The following is a 14,704-nucleotide window of genomic DNA, read 5'->3' on the forward strand; positions in this document are numbered from 1 at the left end:
TTGTCTTTAATCAGACTTCTTAAATACTTGTACGTTTTCATATATCAGACAAGAGCAGCAGTTGTTCCGTGCTCGCCACTATTCTGTGACCCCGCTGGGGCCCCGTTCTGGACTGATTCAGTGGGTGGATGGTGCCACGCCCCTCTTTAGTTTATATAAGAGATGGCAACAGAGAAGTGCTTTAGCCCAGTCTATCAAGGTGGGTCCTCCTTAACACACTGCACCAGAGCTGCATCATGATCATCTTCATTAATCCAGATTCAGTTTTAATCATTTTATGTATTTCACTGTGATGAAAAATATAATTGCATATATGAAAACTGATCAGAACATGCTTTTGATTGTAGAGCCAGAGTACTAGCAGTGCTTCTTCGACCAATCAGGCCACCACCATATTACGACCAAGTGAAATCTTCTACAACAAGCTCACTCCAGCACTCAGAGAGAAGGTATAAAAATTGCACTCTACTATTTTAATTACAGTTTTCAATAATAACATGTATATTTTGAAGTGTAAAGTCACCTCTCTAAAATATTTTCTTACCAAAGTTATTTAATCTATATCCCAGTTCACAGAAAGTCATTTCAATATCCCATTTAGGGCATTTCACTTATTTCTAAATGTCTTATTTTACTCTTATCTTGTCAGATTAAGTTGTTTGTTGTATGCTGAAGAAACCTTGGCAGATACTGCTTAGTTAGTTCAGGGATACAAGCACGAGAAACATTTGTATATACATTTATTTCAGGGTATAACAAATCTGGAGAATCGTAAGGAGTGGCCGCTGAATGTCCTCAGGAGTGTATTACAAGAACTGATGGCAGAAACACCAGGGGACTTACTGGCAAGGTCAGTTAGTTCATCATTTCTTTATGTATTGTAAGATTTCAGATCCTGAAGAGCATCTATTATGCTGAAGAAAAAAAATCAGAATTTACAGAGTAAAAAACATTTTTTGAAGGAGATGAAAGCTCAGTAAGATTTTTTATGAATGATTTTTCAGAGAGCTTTGGTGCTCTAGCACTGGTGCCAATGAGTGGTGGCACATCACCCAGTGTTACGCGAGATCCACTGCCATTATGTCTATGATTGGATACATCATTGGATTGGGGGACAGACATCTTGACAATGTCTTGGTAGATTTGGCAACTGGAGAGGTCTGTTTACAACAAAGACGAAAGAATCTTTTTGATATTCCCAGTTTGCTTTCTTGTTACTGTTACATGTTCCTGTGTAATATTGTACAAATGTTCATCTTTCTACATCAAAAAACTTTAATGTTTTCAAAGTGCATATAATGAAAAAGGATGTGATTGTGATTTTCAGGTATTCACTTTCCGAGCTAATATGCGATATGTTTTATCTGGAATTTACAGGTTGTTCATATCGACTACAATGTTTGCTTTGAGAAAGGAAAAGGTCTGAGGGTACCAGAGAAAGTTCCATTTAGAATGACTCAGAATATTGAAACTGCTCTGGGAGTAACTGGCATAGAGGTATGATTTTATATCTAAAAAGAATGCAACAATTTTGTGGCTGTAGTTACATGTACTGTAATCTGTCCTTTTATTTTGAGAAAAAGTTGTCATTAACATTCTTTAAAATATATGAAATTAATGCAGATTTTATTGGGGTGGGGGGAGAAATATTGAACAAAACATTACAAATGAAATATTTTTGAATTAAAAAGACAAGTTTTTTATAACAAAATAACATCAAATTTTTGTAATAAAATGCAAATTAGTTTTTCAAGTATTTGCGATTTGTTACAGGGAACATTTAGAATTTCTTGTGAGCATGTAATGAAGACCCTGAGGAAAGGTCGGGAGACTCTGCTCACCCTGCTGGAGGCCTTTGTGTATGACCCCCTGGTGGACTGGACCACAGGAAATGAGGGAGGATACGCGGGGGCATTCTACGGAGGAGGGGGGCTGTCTGTGATGGGAGCAGGGGGAGATAATCGACAGACCAAGAGAGACATGGAAAGGGAGATTACTCTCAGCATGTTCTCTATCAGAGTGGCTGAAATGAAAGTTCCTTGGATCAAAAATAGGTCAGTCTTTACCTAGCATGTCTTTACAACACAAAATTTGTTAATAATATGGGGGGGGGGGGGCTAAATTGCAGACTTTTTCCTGCCCTAATAAAGGGAATTCTGGGTAATTTTGCATTACTTTTGCTTTACCAGAGATGACATTCTGAGGGCTCTGCCTAAGCTTCGAGAGGAAGTCAGCATGTGGTGTTCTGCGGCAGACAAACACGCCGCTGCGGTGGAGAGTCAGGACAACATGAAGGAGGCCAAGCGGCTGGTGAAGGAGGCCCTGGGGGATGCAGATCACTCACTGTTCTCACTTCATGACAGGTAAGGGAGATTTGTTACTTTTGCTCATTGGGAAGAAATGCATCTACAAAAATCAAGAGATAATTTATTTACAGAGAAAGTTTGTTTTCTCAGTGATGTTTCAGTATTCTGACAGAACATCATATAAAGAAGCTTTCAGAGAAAATTAGGAGTTCCCCTGAAGTGTATATACTAAATTATTTTTGTAACATTGAATAGATATGAAGAATATGCTATAGTGAAAGCCAACAGAGACTCTGTGTTTGAAGTTCTGGAGAAGACCATCAATGAATTTAGTCACTGGCAGAAACTTCACAAGGTAAACCTTTAATTTTATTACATGTGTATACATGTATGTGTAACGAGACATTTTATAAGAAGAATTTTATATACATGTACACTATTGTCTCTGATTACTCAGTAGAAAACTTTTGGTTAACCACTGCCCCCAAAATAGATGACTTTTATGGGGGTCAAAAACAAATCTTAAAAAACTAATCTAAATTGAAAAGCAAGAGAAAACAGTATGTAACTTGTAATTATTGATTGATGATTTTGACTTATGTGACCTGTTTTACAGCATGTGATTGAGAGCATCCAAGGAGCCGCCTTTCAGAAGATGTGTGCTGATGTGGCTACCCCCCTCAATCTGGGAACCACTAGTTTTGGCACGGTCACTGACTTCTTACAGGGAGCAGGCCAGAGTCAAATTGTGTCACAGGTATATAATGAACTTTTATCAACAGTAAACTAAGCAAGAAGTAACATAAGTGGTTTTAGAATATTATGAAAAGGAAATGATTATGCCCAATATTTTAGGAATTGTTAACAAATTCAATATTAGCAATTTTTACACTCTCTCTAATAATGTTAAAATCCACACTAATAATTCTGCTTTTAAAGTATATCAGTAAACATGAGTTAGAAAATAAAAATGATAATAAAACTGACAAAGTTATAATGAATTAATTATTCAGTGTGAGCAATTGGAGGCAGAGATGGTGAGTTACCTTCAGCTTCAGAGATCTCACTTACACCGAGCCATGGACGTACTGCATACCTACGCCACCGTCATCTCACAGGTAATAAGACTGAGTCCTCTAGAATCAAGTTTTAAATTTGTTTCTGTAATTGCTTAATATCCTTAACCTGTGGTGTCAGAAGGCTTAGACACTGTAGATATTTGTAGTGATCTAATGTGTTTGAGGTGCTTGTTAAACAATAACAGTATTTTTTCCCTGTTTTAGTTTGGTACAAGTTTTGCTGATCAGAACAGGACAGGCTACTATCTTCTGTGGTTACAGGAAGTTTTCTGTGATTTCACCTCAGAAAGGTAACAAATTAGTCACTGAGTTTGTCACCTTGCTGTTTTTTCTCACCTGGGGACTGACCATAAGTAAATGAAAAACGTAACACCTCTGCCAAATTGATGAGTTTGTTTTTGATTTGTTTGTTACAGATGTGAAGATGTTGTCAGTCAGTTCCATGAGCTGTATGGGAAACAGGGCTTCTCTCCGGCTAAAACCCAGCTGGTCCTGAACACAGAGGCCAGAATACAGGGGATTATCACGGATGTCAATACCCGCCTCATGAAGGTTTGAATCTCTCCTAAGTACATTTTTAAGTTCTAACAGACATGCATTTTTTGATATTAAAATTTCAGAAAAAGTTCAATTTTAGAAGAAATTGATTAAGGTCTAAGGGGGTTTAAAGTGAACTTTTTCAAATTAAACTTGAACATGTTTCAGTTGTTGGAGAGGAGACGTCAGGAGAATGCTGAGACAGAGTATTTAGAACATCAGATCGTAGAACAGAACAAGTCTGTGCAGACATTTGTCCGGGGTCAGTGTCTACTTCACAATCAATCAGTTATAAGGAACATCAATTTTATTTTTCTTCATTGGTTACATAAAAGATTCGTTGAGTACATTTCTTCATTTGTTTTGTTTAGAAAATGGATTAAGTGGAGTGTCAAGTTTAATGGCGTGGGTGATATCTGCCCTTTGTGCACTCAACAAGCGTTACAATCAGATGGAGGGCGCTGCTGCAGGTATCATAGCAATATAGTTCTTGATCAGCATCCCTGAATTTATCATATATTTTATGGTCAATACTCAAATGTTCATGGTTGAGAAATTTTTCAGTTTCTGAAAATATAATACAACTTTGAGTCCAGGTCACTTGAAAACTTAAAAGATTATCACAAATTACACAATTGCTTAAGTACAATGCCAAAATATACATCATGATTTTCAACAAAAAAAAGGTACCATAGACAAAGCATTGATAAGTACTTTTAAATATTTAACTTTGAATTACAGGTGCAGGTGATCGTTTGATGGACCTGACTTCTCGGGATGGAGACTGGTTTCTGGATGAATTGTGCAGTATGAGCAGTAACATCATGCATTACATAGAAATCCTCAAGGTCAACACATCAGTTCAGGATCTAGAACATTTCAATTCCTTGTTTTTGGCCCTGACCTCTACACATAATGTGTACACTGCCCTACAGGTATGCAAATCACTGGAAGCATTTACTAGGTTCCTGTCAATTTAACAAGAATGATGCACAACTAACAATTCAAGTCCATTTCAAGTTTATAACCTACATATTTGTGTCAATTTAAGCAGTTGTCTTGAATACTGTAGATCACTTAATTTTCGTGACACCTTATTTTCGCGAGATACTCATTGACTCTTTATAAGCGAGACAAAATTTCCACGAATTGGGGTCATTGCTCTGTATAATCTTAAGGAATTTTATTATACGCGAGAATGAAATTTTCGCGAGCATAACGTCTCGCGTAATTACGCGAAAATAAAGTTCTCGCAAATAAAAAGTGATTTACAGTATGTTAAAAAATAAATTTTAATTCCAAAAGGAAATGTTTGTTTAAACTCCCTCTCAATTTTATGATCTCTCTGAAAGTATTAAAATTGGAAACTTTTTTTTTCCATTTTATCTCCCCAAAGAATTTTAGCACTTTCTTTTGTGTGTTTCAGGATTTAAACCTGAATTTTCGTTCGATTATACTGCCTGAGGCTCTGAAGGCCATACAGGGACAGAATGTGAGTGTGGTTAAGGCCCTACAAGACTTGGAGAAGCTGTTCTCTGATGCCAGTTATCCCATCGAAACTGTCATCTCACAGCTCGAGACACTGCACAGGAATGCCATCATGGGAAATGAGGTGAGAAATATACAGCTGACCATCCAATGGATTTTACTTAAAATCAGTGAGAATTGAAAGTGAAAGTCTATAAGATCAAATCAAATGATTTTTCAGTAGGAATGAGGATTGTAAAGAATTTTAATAGAAATTCAGAATTCTTAGATAAATATAGACAAGTACAGAAAATTTCAATCCTGATGGTACATGTACTAGGGAAATATATTCACTTTTTTCATGAGCCAGATAAAACAAACTCAAGTCCTTATTTACCAGTTCCTGAATATCTTTATGAGACAAATTAATGAAGAGTTTGGTTGCTCCTGAAAGATTCACAGGTGTTCATAATGAGTAAGATACATTTATTATCATTAAACAATTGTTTTGTTTCCTTCAGAATGATAACTTGGAGATGATGACGGTGGTAAAGAGGATGCAGGAGGAGTACCAGGAGATCCTGTCAGGGTCCGGGGAGGACATGTCCCCCGGGCAGATGCTCCTGATGGGATTCAATGGACTCTTCACTCGCCTGGAGGAGGAATTCACCGGACTGATGGAGGCCATGGACTCTCTTCTAGTCCCCGACGTCTGGAGAAAAGTGGATGCAGTGAGAGAGGGAAAGGCAATGCAGGTAAGAGTCATCACTGTGGCTGTAGGGTCACTGTAACTGGAAATCTAGCTGTCAGATGGTAAAACTTGTGAAAATCAAGAATTTAGCTACAAAGGATACTAAAAGTAAAATGCTTGGTCATGATTTTGTTTAACATGCTAATAATAGGGAGATCCATATGTAATTCATTAAGTGATCCCATAAAATCGAGATATTTTGAGTAAATTTTGAATCTATTTACAAGAGTTTAGGCCTTTGCAAATATTGTCAAATTGAAGTTTCTGATGATCTTTGAACATGGCCCATGAGATTACTTTTCCTTTCTGTTTACAGCTTTCCTCCTTCACCAGCAGTACCAGACATTATCTGTCCAGCCTCTTCTTTGTCAAACGACTGCAGACCATGCAGGCTTTCTTCCATATGTGCACCCAGTATGCTGCCAATCTTCAAGGTAAGGTTTACAGTAATTCAGCTGTAGTCAATATTTCATCTGTTCATTTTGAAGAAGCACCTCTGTATTTTGAAGTTAAATAATATTCCTTCATCCCTATGATTTCTTTTGCCAGGAATTGAGGGTGGAAATTGCTATGATGATGAACAGTTGTCAAGACCAGTTAAGCGCTACATTGCTGAATATGTTAGAAAACAGGCAAGTAGTAGTATAATATCTTTTATTTCTGTAAGAGTGTCGATAAATATTCTGCCCAAGATGTGAGGAACAAAAATTTGATTATTTAATCAGTAATGACAACTTTTTAAATGTTGAAATTGCAGGTGATAGGATTCCCATCTCAAGTACTGGGTTACATGTTATGTGTGTTCATCGATGCCCTTGGTGTGAATGTGACAGCCGAGATAGAGTTTAAGGACATTGGGGCTGAGTTTAAGGTGCCCCTGGAGGACCTGAGGAAGAAGGCCGTGGACATTTGTCTGAGGAACAGCCAGTTCCAGCACGTGCACTTCACCCAGGCCAGCACCATTGTCAGTGCCCTGGACTCGGTCTGGAGGAGACACGACCTGGCTAGGTGAGGGAGGGCTTAATGTGATTCATTGGGGCTATTCTATTTGCTTACCTGATTAAAATGTCAAACCTCATTATCTTGAATTGATGGGACCAAAAAACAGAGATATCCAAGGGTTTAAAATATTGAGAGTAAAATACATACAGAACTCACTTTGACATATGCCTGATATTCTAGATGTCAAAGTTCAACTTAGATATAATTTTGAGTTTTATAGATATCCCTACAAAAATCATTTCTCTAAATGCATTGATTAAATGGTTAATTTTATTTCTGCAGGAGATTAGACTCGAGTTTAGTGGTGATGAAGAACTGTCTCCAGAGATCACAACTTCAGCTGGCACGAGTTCAGTGGCTCCACGAGGACCTGTTTGTGAATGCTGGGCGCCACCTCAACCAGATGGTGATGCCCAACAGAGCTACTGTCATGTCAGAGATGAGAAAGGTATGTGTAGACAGATGCTCAAGTGATAATCTAAGTCACCCTGTACAATATTTTCAATGGAAATATTTGCTTCTGTTTTATTTCTCCCTTTTTTGCTTAGTTGTAAGTTGAATTCAAAAATGAGTTGAACTCAACAGAAGTATAACAATAGAGAGGTTAAGCATTTGAACGTGTACGTCTACGTGTACGTGTAAACATAGAAGTAATTTTACACGTACACGTAACTAACGTCATGGCCTGTTTAACAAACTGTACGTGTACGGGTTCATGTAAAACATTTTGTTATAACATATTTCATTGGATAAAAAATCGAAATAAACGAATCAAAATGAGTGTTTCTTCTCTGTGATTGTAACTTAAAATGGCGCAAAATTTGATGTTACTTGCGTGTCTGGAGGAGGACGATGACCTTCTTTTGTTGGCGAGTGTGGACGATGAAAAAGATTCGTCAGTCTATCAGAAGTTAGAGATTGATGAACTAAGCAATGACCAGTTCCAAAATTTGTTTAGATTTCAAAGAGAAGATATGAATAGTTTGTGCGAAGCGTTAGATTTACCAAGCAAGATTGTGTGCCCAAACAGGACTGTATGTTCTGGAACAGAGGGTTTGTCTATTCTCATTCGCCGATTAGCGTACCCAAATAGATTACAAGACCTCTCGCATATATTTGGGAGATCAACTGCTGAATTGTCATATATTTTTAACACTTCTCTCAATTTCATCGATACAAGGCACGGGCACAGAATTGAGAGATTAAATCACCCTTGGTTGTCGCACGCAAAGCTGGATGAAATGGCCACAGCAATAAGTAACTGCGGAGCCCCGCTGTTAAATTGCTGGGGTTTTATAGACGGAACGGTGAGGCCAATTTGCAGACCCCAATCTTATCAACAGTTAGTGTTTAATGGCCACAAGAGAGTCCATGGTCTTAAGTTCCAATGTATTACGACACCTGACGGAATGATAGCGCATCTCTTTGGTCCTATTGAAGGTCGAAGTCATGATGCCGGTATGTTACGAGAAAGCGACGTTGAGCATCAACTGCAACAATATATGACAAAGGCAAATAATGATGTGTACTCCCTCTACGGTGACCCCGCATACCCTTTATCGCCTTACCTAATAACTCCATTTCGAGGAGGGGTAATCTCAGCGAATCAGATGCGCTTTAACAAAAGCATGTCGGCAGTGAGAGTGTGTGTTGAACGGACTTTCAGCAAAATTTTGAATCTCTTTGCATTTCTTGATTATAAGAAGAATCAAAAGCTGTATTTACAGCCTGTTTGAAAATATTATAGAGTTGCGTCAATCCTGACAAATTGTCACACTATACTCTATGGGAGCGAGACCGGTACATTCTTTGGTATAGATCCGCCATCCCTACAAGAGTATTTGGCCTAATACTTCCACCAAGTACTAAATACATGTATGTTTACATGAAAATAGATGGTTATATGGAAAGGAACTAAACAGAACAGATTTTAAATGTGCATTAATTTATTAATGTGTATAATTTATGTTATCGCGTACAATTCTTGTTTATTTATCTTTCGTTAATTTCTTCAATAAATCAATAAAAGCAAGTTTTTCCTGCTTTTCGATCTCCATTCTTTGCATCCTCTCCTGTCTATCCAAATCAAATCTGGCTTTTTCCAATTTTAGTTGCTCCTTCCTGAACTCCATGTCGTCGTTTTTTGTTTTCACTTCAAGCTCTGTTTTTTCTTTTAAATAGTCGACGATGCAAGTTTGTGAATTTTTCCTTTTAGGTGCTCCACTCTCATCATCTGAAAAAAATTAATATTTTTTAAAACAAATATATGCACCTTTAAATATATACAATGGAGATACATGTGATCAAAAAGTGTTATAGTTAACACAACAAATCAATACTGTCGTGTGTGTGTGTGTTGTGGGGGGGGGGGGGGGGGGTACAGTAACCTATGAAAAAAACTAAATGTAGTTTGTAACTTTAGCCTGTAATTTACTTGTAATTGCAAATAATTTACCGGTATTTATCAGAAAATACACAAATTAAAAATTTATGAGATGATGTAAGCAGAAAAGGTTTCAAAAATACCAAATCAACGTGATATATCATTAATATGTAGAGAAAACAAGTACATACACATACCTTTCTTTGGTGTTAAACACTCTAGGGCCCTCTTTCTTATCTCCTTCCCCATGTTATCAGATCTTTCTTTCTTTTCTTTTTCTTCTTTCTTTCCCCGTTCCTCCTCATCTTTTAACTCAAGAATTTCGTCAAGCAGAGTGGTTTTTTCCGTCACTTCCTCATCAACACCAGATCTATAAAAAGGTATTAAAATGAGTTTTCAAACTGTCTAATGAATTACAAAATCAGATTTCATCTACCTTTTATTGTCAAATAAAGAATTTTCTGCAACGTAAACAAAGGGCGGATGCAGCCAAAATATATACCGGTAGGAAATTAATTTTTTATTGACAGAGAGAGAAATAATTCAAATAGAGACATTGGTACCTTCTGAGATTCTCTCGGTTTTCTCGTTTATGCTGTTCAATGAGTAAATTCGCCCTCTCTCTTACTCTCCTTGCATCTAAAATAAAATTAGGGGACGACAGGGTTGATGCGATCTCTGCCCATTTGCTCTTGTCTTTTATGGGATTTTTGGCGACAATTTCCCTCAAAAGCCGAATGTCATCCTCACTTTTAAATCGAATTTGTTTTTTCCTCTCAGTATTCATTTTTCCCTATATTTAAAGATGAAAAAATGCATGTAAATAAATATAGAAATTGTGATGATTAAATATAAGGCTATAAAGAAAAGGGGGAAATATGGTTTATTTTGTATTTTATATTTACTATAATCTTCCAGAAATAACCTAGCTCGTACTAACGATACCCCCCCCCCCCCCCCCCCCCCCCCCCCCCCCAAAAAAAAAGAATACTGGAGGGCGATTTGTCCCCTCTTTTGGCTTGTAAAATTTAACATGGATTAAAATAAATAATCAACCTTTGATCATTTTGTTAAAACATGAAAAATAGGGCCTATATAGACCAAAATTGAACTTGATCTATAGTTTCAACCAGACGCTCGGCTGTCTCCGTAAATGGAGTCATTCCCATCTCTTAAATGTTATGCATGAATTTACAGAATATTGACGAACACATGTAACAACAATAAATATAATAATAATTAGTTCTAAAAGTTATGAAAGTATAAAGAAATATCATAAGAGTCATCAAAACACGTCGGAATCTTTCACGGGTAATTCGAAATGACGTCATTTCAACAAGTCACTTTACAATCCATTTTAATCAAAATAATTCTATGAATTTGATCAATAAAACTACATAGATGTACGTAATAAATTCTCTACATCACAATAAACCACAGCTGTAAAAGATATATTCTATAATTTAAGTTTAAGAAGCTACAAGTTCTTACCTACGTGTACTTACAGATCCACACGTTGTTTACAACTTGTAGAATTACAGTTGTATGCAAAACTGATGACGCAAATCGCAGTAAATTAGGGGATTTCCCTAGCTACACGTACACGTAGACGTACACGTTCAGATGCTTAACCTCTCTAATATCTCCACAACTATACTTGGCAAATTTAAGATGGAGTGAAATCTTTTTAGAAATGTGCTGGTATAAAAATGACATGCAAAATTACTCTGTACATGTAAACGGTATTCAAGTGTATACTGTAGATCACTTAATTTTCGCGACAACTTATTTTCGTGAGATAGTCATTGACTCTTTATTAGCGAGACAAAATTTTCACAAATTGTGGTTATCGCTCTATATAATCTTAAAGAATTCTATTATACGCGAGAATGAAATTTTCGCGAGGATACCGTCTCGCGTATTACGCGAAAATAAAGTTCTTGCGAATAAAATGTGATTTACAGTATTTGGATTATGACTGATTTAATCTGTAGAAATCTATAAATAGGAGTACAATATTTTACAGAGTATGCAGGCGTTGGCAGCCCAGGAGACGGGTCTGGTGAATTGTTACTCCCACTACATACAGCTAGAGGGCAGCATTATACAGAGACTAAAGTGGGCAGCTGGAGCTAACCCCTCTCTGAATCTGGTCCTACAACAGTTCGATGAAGCCAGCTCCTATAGAAAACTGCTATATGAGGTCAGTAATAATTACCTTGTCTTCCTCTGATATGCCATTAAAATTATTCAAAAAAGTGTACAATTTATTGGGGGGGGGGGATTTTGAAGAACTTGATGTCTCCCCCTCTCCCCGCTGTATGAGGTTGGTAATATTGACTTTGTCTTCCAGTGATATGGCATAAGTATTGTTCAAAATAGGGTGCAATTTTTTTTGGACGGAGAGGGGGTGGGGGCATTTGATTGAAAATAAATTGATGTTTTCTTGATGATATATTTCTATTGTGATTGTAGGAGGAGAGAAAGGGAGCCACAGAGGTAGTGAGTCTGTGTCAGGGAATACTACACCTGGAGGCCTTGAGGACAAGGACAAGTGAGGCATCAGCCTCAGATACAAACTTCCTCAACCTCATAAACAAGTAAGGAAAACCACTGTTAATATCGGTCTCTGTGGTAAAGGAGGTTTTAGAATGAGGCAAATTCTTTTCAATTGCTATAATGAGATTTTCTGGTGATTTTGTAGGTGCAGTGAGACTTGTCTAATGATGGAGTCCACTAACAGCTCTGTCACAGACACAGAAATCTTGCTGATGAGCACAAAGGTAAGTGTCACAACTCACAAGTGTTACACATGGAAACTTATATTCAAGTATACATACTGCTGGTATAATTGTTTTTATTGCATGCTTGTTAAAATTTAACTTTCCTTGTCAACTATGCTTATAATGACCAGAATAAAACATTTATTCCTTTATTTTGATTTTTCCAGAGCTCAGGAGAGAACCAGAGGATTGATAAGAAGTGGTTGGAGGAATGTAAGGTGGATGTACAGACTCAGATAGATTCCCTCTGTCAGGAGGCAGACAAACTCCACAAAGATGTGGAGGCAGCCAAGGTCAGTTATAACACCTTAAAAACCAGTGTAAAAAAGGTTTATTTCACATAGAAGAGGGGAGGATTTTGATATAACATATATGTCTATTTATAGGATGCCATAAAGGATGAAGTGATGGCCATTAAGACAATCTTGACCACTCATCATAAGTTAATGTCAGACATACGCACCATTCTCAAGTCCATGTCTAAGGTAAGTTTATAACAACAATCTTGTCATTCTCTAAGTAATGGTTAACTTTACTTAATCAATTATAAATCTTGTAATATTTATATGAAGCTGGAAGAGCAGGATGAAGGGGATTCCCCAGTCTTCAGTGGGATCAGAGAATACCTTGTCGTCTACAAGAACTTCTCTGAGACCCTGGCCATGGTGCTGAAGACTGTTCTGATGGAGGACATGACAAAGGAAGGAATGAAAGAGGCTGACTCCATGATAGACAATCTCCTGACACTGATTCCTCAGTAAGTGTCGGTTAAACAGAAATCATATCACTTCTGTAAAGGATCTAAAAGATGTAATTTTACAATGGAAAAAAATTTAACAGTTTTGAAGTTAAGTTCCTGACATTGAATGATTAATTATAAGCTGTTCCATTCTCTTTTTTAACAGGATTTTTGATGACCTGGTGAATCTAGCCCCTCCCCTTATATCTGAGGAGGAGGAATCCACAGAAAATCCCACCGACTCCAGCTTTGCTTCAGGTTTCTTGTCAAGGCTTAAAATTTAAGCATTACTCGGTGTTATACTGTAGTTTTAAAATGAGATTTTAGGCAAAATTAATTGCTCCTAGTCATTACATTATTTTTATGTACAACTTCACTTTCAGCTTTGAAGAAGCCCCTGGAACCCAGTGAACTGTCCAGCCCTGCCAGTAAACCTCTACATAGAGAGGCCTCCACCCCAGCCCTGGGCAGTCCACACATCAGTCTCATGGCCAAGATTTCAAGTTAGTACCATCACTTCTCTTTGTACAAATTCTTTTTGTTCTTTAAATAAGTGAAAGTTTTCAGTAATTGTTTAGTTAACTCTGATTGGTTGACCTACTTTGAAAAATGTTACCAAGGTCAGTTTTCTTTTTCAGGTCAAGGTGGGAAGAAGTTGGATAAAATAACGAGAGATCCAAGAACTGGAAAAGGTATCTGTGCTGTGAAATTAATAACATTTCCAACACCAGTGATAATTGATAATCTTTATGTGTTATTATTAAATCATATAATTTTCATTTCAGCCATACAGGAGAGGAATTCCTATGCTGTCAGTGTGTGGAGAAGAGTGAAGATGAAGCTGGATGGCCGTGATCCGGACCTCAACAAACGTCTCTCTGTCGCTGAACAGGTCAGTACTACTACTCGTCATTATCCAAATACAATCAAATCTCAGTATCTCAAACTCAATGAAACTCAGAAAAACCATGAGAGTTTTGAGATATATATAAGGGGGTAAAATACTTCAAAGAATAAGTTGTAGGGGGCTTCCAAATCAAACTGACATATCCATGGTACACAAGATATCAGTTCAACTGTACATTGCATGGAGACTTTGTGTTGTTTCTTTTCTACTGTCATATATGCGTGCTAAAATGATTCATATATTTTGGTTTTGTAGGTGGACTTTGTTATCAAAGAGGCCAACAACCTAGATAATCTAGCTGTCCTGTACGAAGGTTGGACACCCTGGGTATGAACTAGCCTTAAAAACCGCAAGATTCTTGCCGGCTAAAACTGCTCCATAATCCAACACCCTTACCCCACAGTGCTGCTACTGTGAAGGAGAGGCGTGAGTCGTATAGACACCAGAGGGTACACCATCTACATAGAGAAGCTCAACAAATAAAGACTCAGGGCCCGGCCAGAGGGCCTGCTAAAAATGAGTCTGTTCAGCTTTTCACATGGGGGTGGGGTCAAAGCCAATGGCACCAAATTCTGCACTCAGCAGAGATGCGTGCTGGGTAATTTTTGTGAAAAGGATGACAAGGATTCTTAGTATACAGTGCAACATTTTTGCCTGTTTGATGAATTGATCAATAGTTTACTGAGCATGTTAATGCATTTAAATGAAATATCAGTTATGCCATATATTTTATTACATTGTTATGCTCTC

The 14,704-nt window shown here is 37.3% G+C and overlaps 2 protein-coding genes across 3 annotated transcripts in view; one reads left to right on the forward strand and one right to left on the reverse strand.

The window, feature by feature from the left end:
• Window positions 1-14,704, forward strand: part of LOC134251980 (serine/threonine-protein kinase SMG1-like) — a 34,602-nt gene that overhangs the window by 19,197 nt on the left and 701 nt on the right. The window contains exons 43-74 of one of the 2 annotated variants that reach the window (XM_062734383.1): window positions 49-199; window positions 348-449; window positions 750-850; window positions 1,005-1,158; window positions 1,378-1,497; window positions 1,774-2,054; window positions 2,190-2,363; window positions 2,562-2,661; window positions 2,923-3,063; window positions 3,320-3,424; window positions 3,590-3,675; window positions 3,802-3,937; window positions 4,091-4,184; window positions 4,294-4,392; window positions 4,664-4,857; window positions 5,349-5,534; window positions 5,911-6,144; window positions 6,457-6,574; window positions 6,690-6,779; window positions 6,905-7,148; window positions 7,425-7,590; window positions 11,552-11,728; window positions 12,001-12,125; window positions 12,230-12,308; window positions 12,476-12,601; window positions 12,695-12,793; window positions 12,881-13,065; window positions 13,214-13,305; window positions 13,431-13,550; window positions 13,686-13,739; window positions 13,833-13,939; window positions 14,210-14,704. The exon at window positions 14,210-14,704 is cut by the window's right edge and continues 701 nt beyond it. In XM_062734383.1, the coding sequence (XP_062590367.1) occupies window positions 49-199; window positions 348-449; window positions 750-850; window positions 1,005-1,158; window positions 1,378-1,497; window positions 1,774-2,054; window positions 2,190-2,363; window positions 2,562-2,661; window positions 2,923-3,063; window positions 3,320-3,424; window positions 3,590-3,675; window positions 3,802-3,937; window positions 4,091-4,184; window positions 4,294-4,392; window positions 4,664-4,857; window positions 5,349-5,534; window positions 5,911-6,144; window positions 6,457-6,574; window positions 6,690-6,779; window positions 6,905-7,148; window positions 7,425-7,590; window positions 11,552-11,728; window positions 12,001-12,125; window positions 12,230-12,308; window positions 12,476-12,601; window positions 12,695-12,793; window positions 12,881-13,065; window positions 13,214-13,305; window positions 13,431-13,550; window positions 13,686-13,739; window positions 13,833-13,939; window positions 14,210-14,287 (4,318 nt within the window). In that variant the 3' untranslated portion in view covers window positions 14,288-14,704. Of the gene's footprint in view, window positions 1-48; window positions 200-347; window positions 450-749; window positions 851-1,004; window positions 1,159-1,377; window positions 1,498-1,773; window positions 2,055-2,189; window positions 2,364-2,561; window positions 2,662-2,922; window positions 3,064-3,319; window positions 3,425-3,589; window positions 3,676-3,801; window positions 3,938-4,090; window positions 4,185-4,293; window positions 4,393-4,663; window positions 4,858-5,348; window positions 5,535-5,910; window positions 6,145-6,456; window positions 6,575-6,689; window positions 6,780-6,897; window positions 7,149-7,424; window positions 7,591-11,551; window positions 11,729-12,000; window positions 12,126-12,229; window positions 12,309-12,475; window positions 12,602-12,694; window positions 12,794-12,880; window positions 13,066-13,213; window positions 13,306-13,430; window positions 13,551-13,685; window positions 13,740-13,832; window positions 13,940-14,209 lie in introns of both variants that reach the window. The other variant, XM_062734382.1, reaches the window with a different exon arrangement.
• Window positions 9,102-10,379, reverse strand: LOC134251981 (MAP7 domain-containing protein 2-like). Its single transcript, XM_062734384.1, has 3 exons — window positions 10,089-10,379; window positions 9,723-9,895; window positions 9,102-9,375 (listed from the first exon to the last, which is right to left on the reverse strand). Exons 1-3 carry the CDS (start codon window positions 10,310-10,312, stop codon window positions 9,131-9,133), a joined length of 642 nt encoding a protein of 213 aa, XP_062590368.1. The 5' UTR covers window positions 10,313-10,379; the 3' UTR covers window positions 9,102-9,130.

The sequence above is a fragment of the Saccostrea cucullata genome, unplaced genomic scaffold (genome assembly GCF_032062105.1).
Source record: "Saccostrea cucullata isolate Sc308-1 unplaced genomic scaffold, CSIRO_AGI_Scuc_v1 ctg1974, whole genome shotgun sequence".
Taxonomy (NCBI): Eukaryota; Metazoa; Mollusca; class Bivalvia; order Ostreida; family Ostreidae; genus Saccostrea; species Saccostrea cuccullata.

Excerpts from the sequence above, each read along its gene's own strand:
- LOC134251981 (XM_062734384.1), bottom strand. The coding sequence starts at position 10,312 with ATGAATACTGAGAGGAAAAAACAAATTCGATTTAAAAGTGAGGATGAC. Across the intron at positions 9,896-10,088 it reads AACCGAGAGAATCTCAGAAG|ATCTGGTGTTGATGAGGAAG; the intron begins GTACCAATGTCT and ends ACCTTTTTATAG. Across the intron at positions 9,376-9,722 it reads GTGTTTAACACCAAAGAAAG|ATGATGAGAGTGGAGCACCT; the intron begins GTATGTGTATGT and ends AATTTTTTTCAG.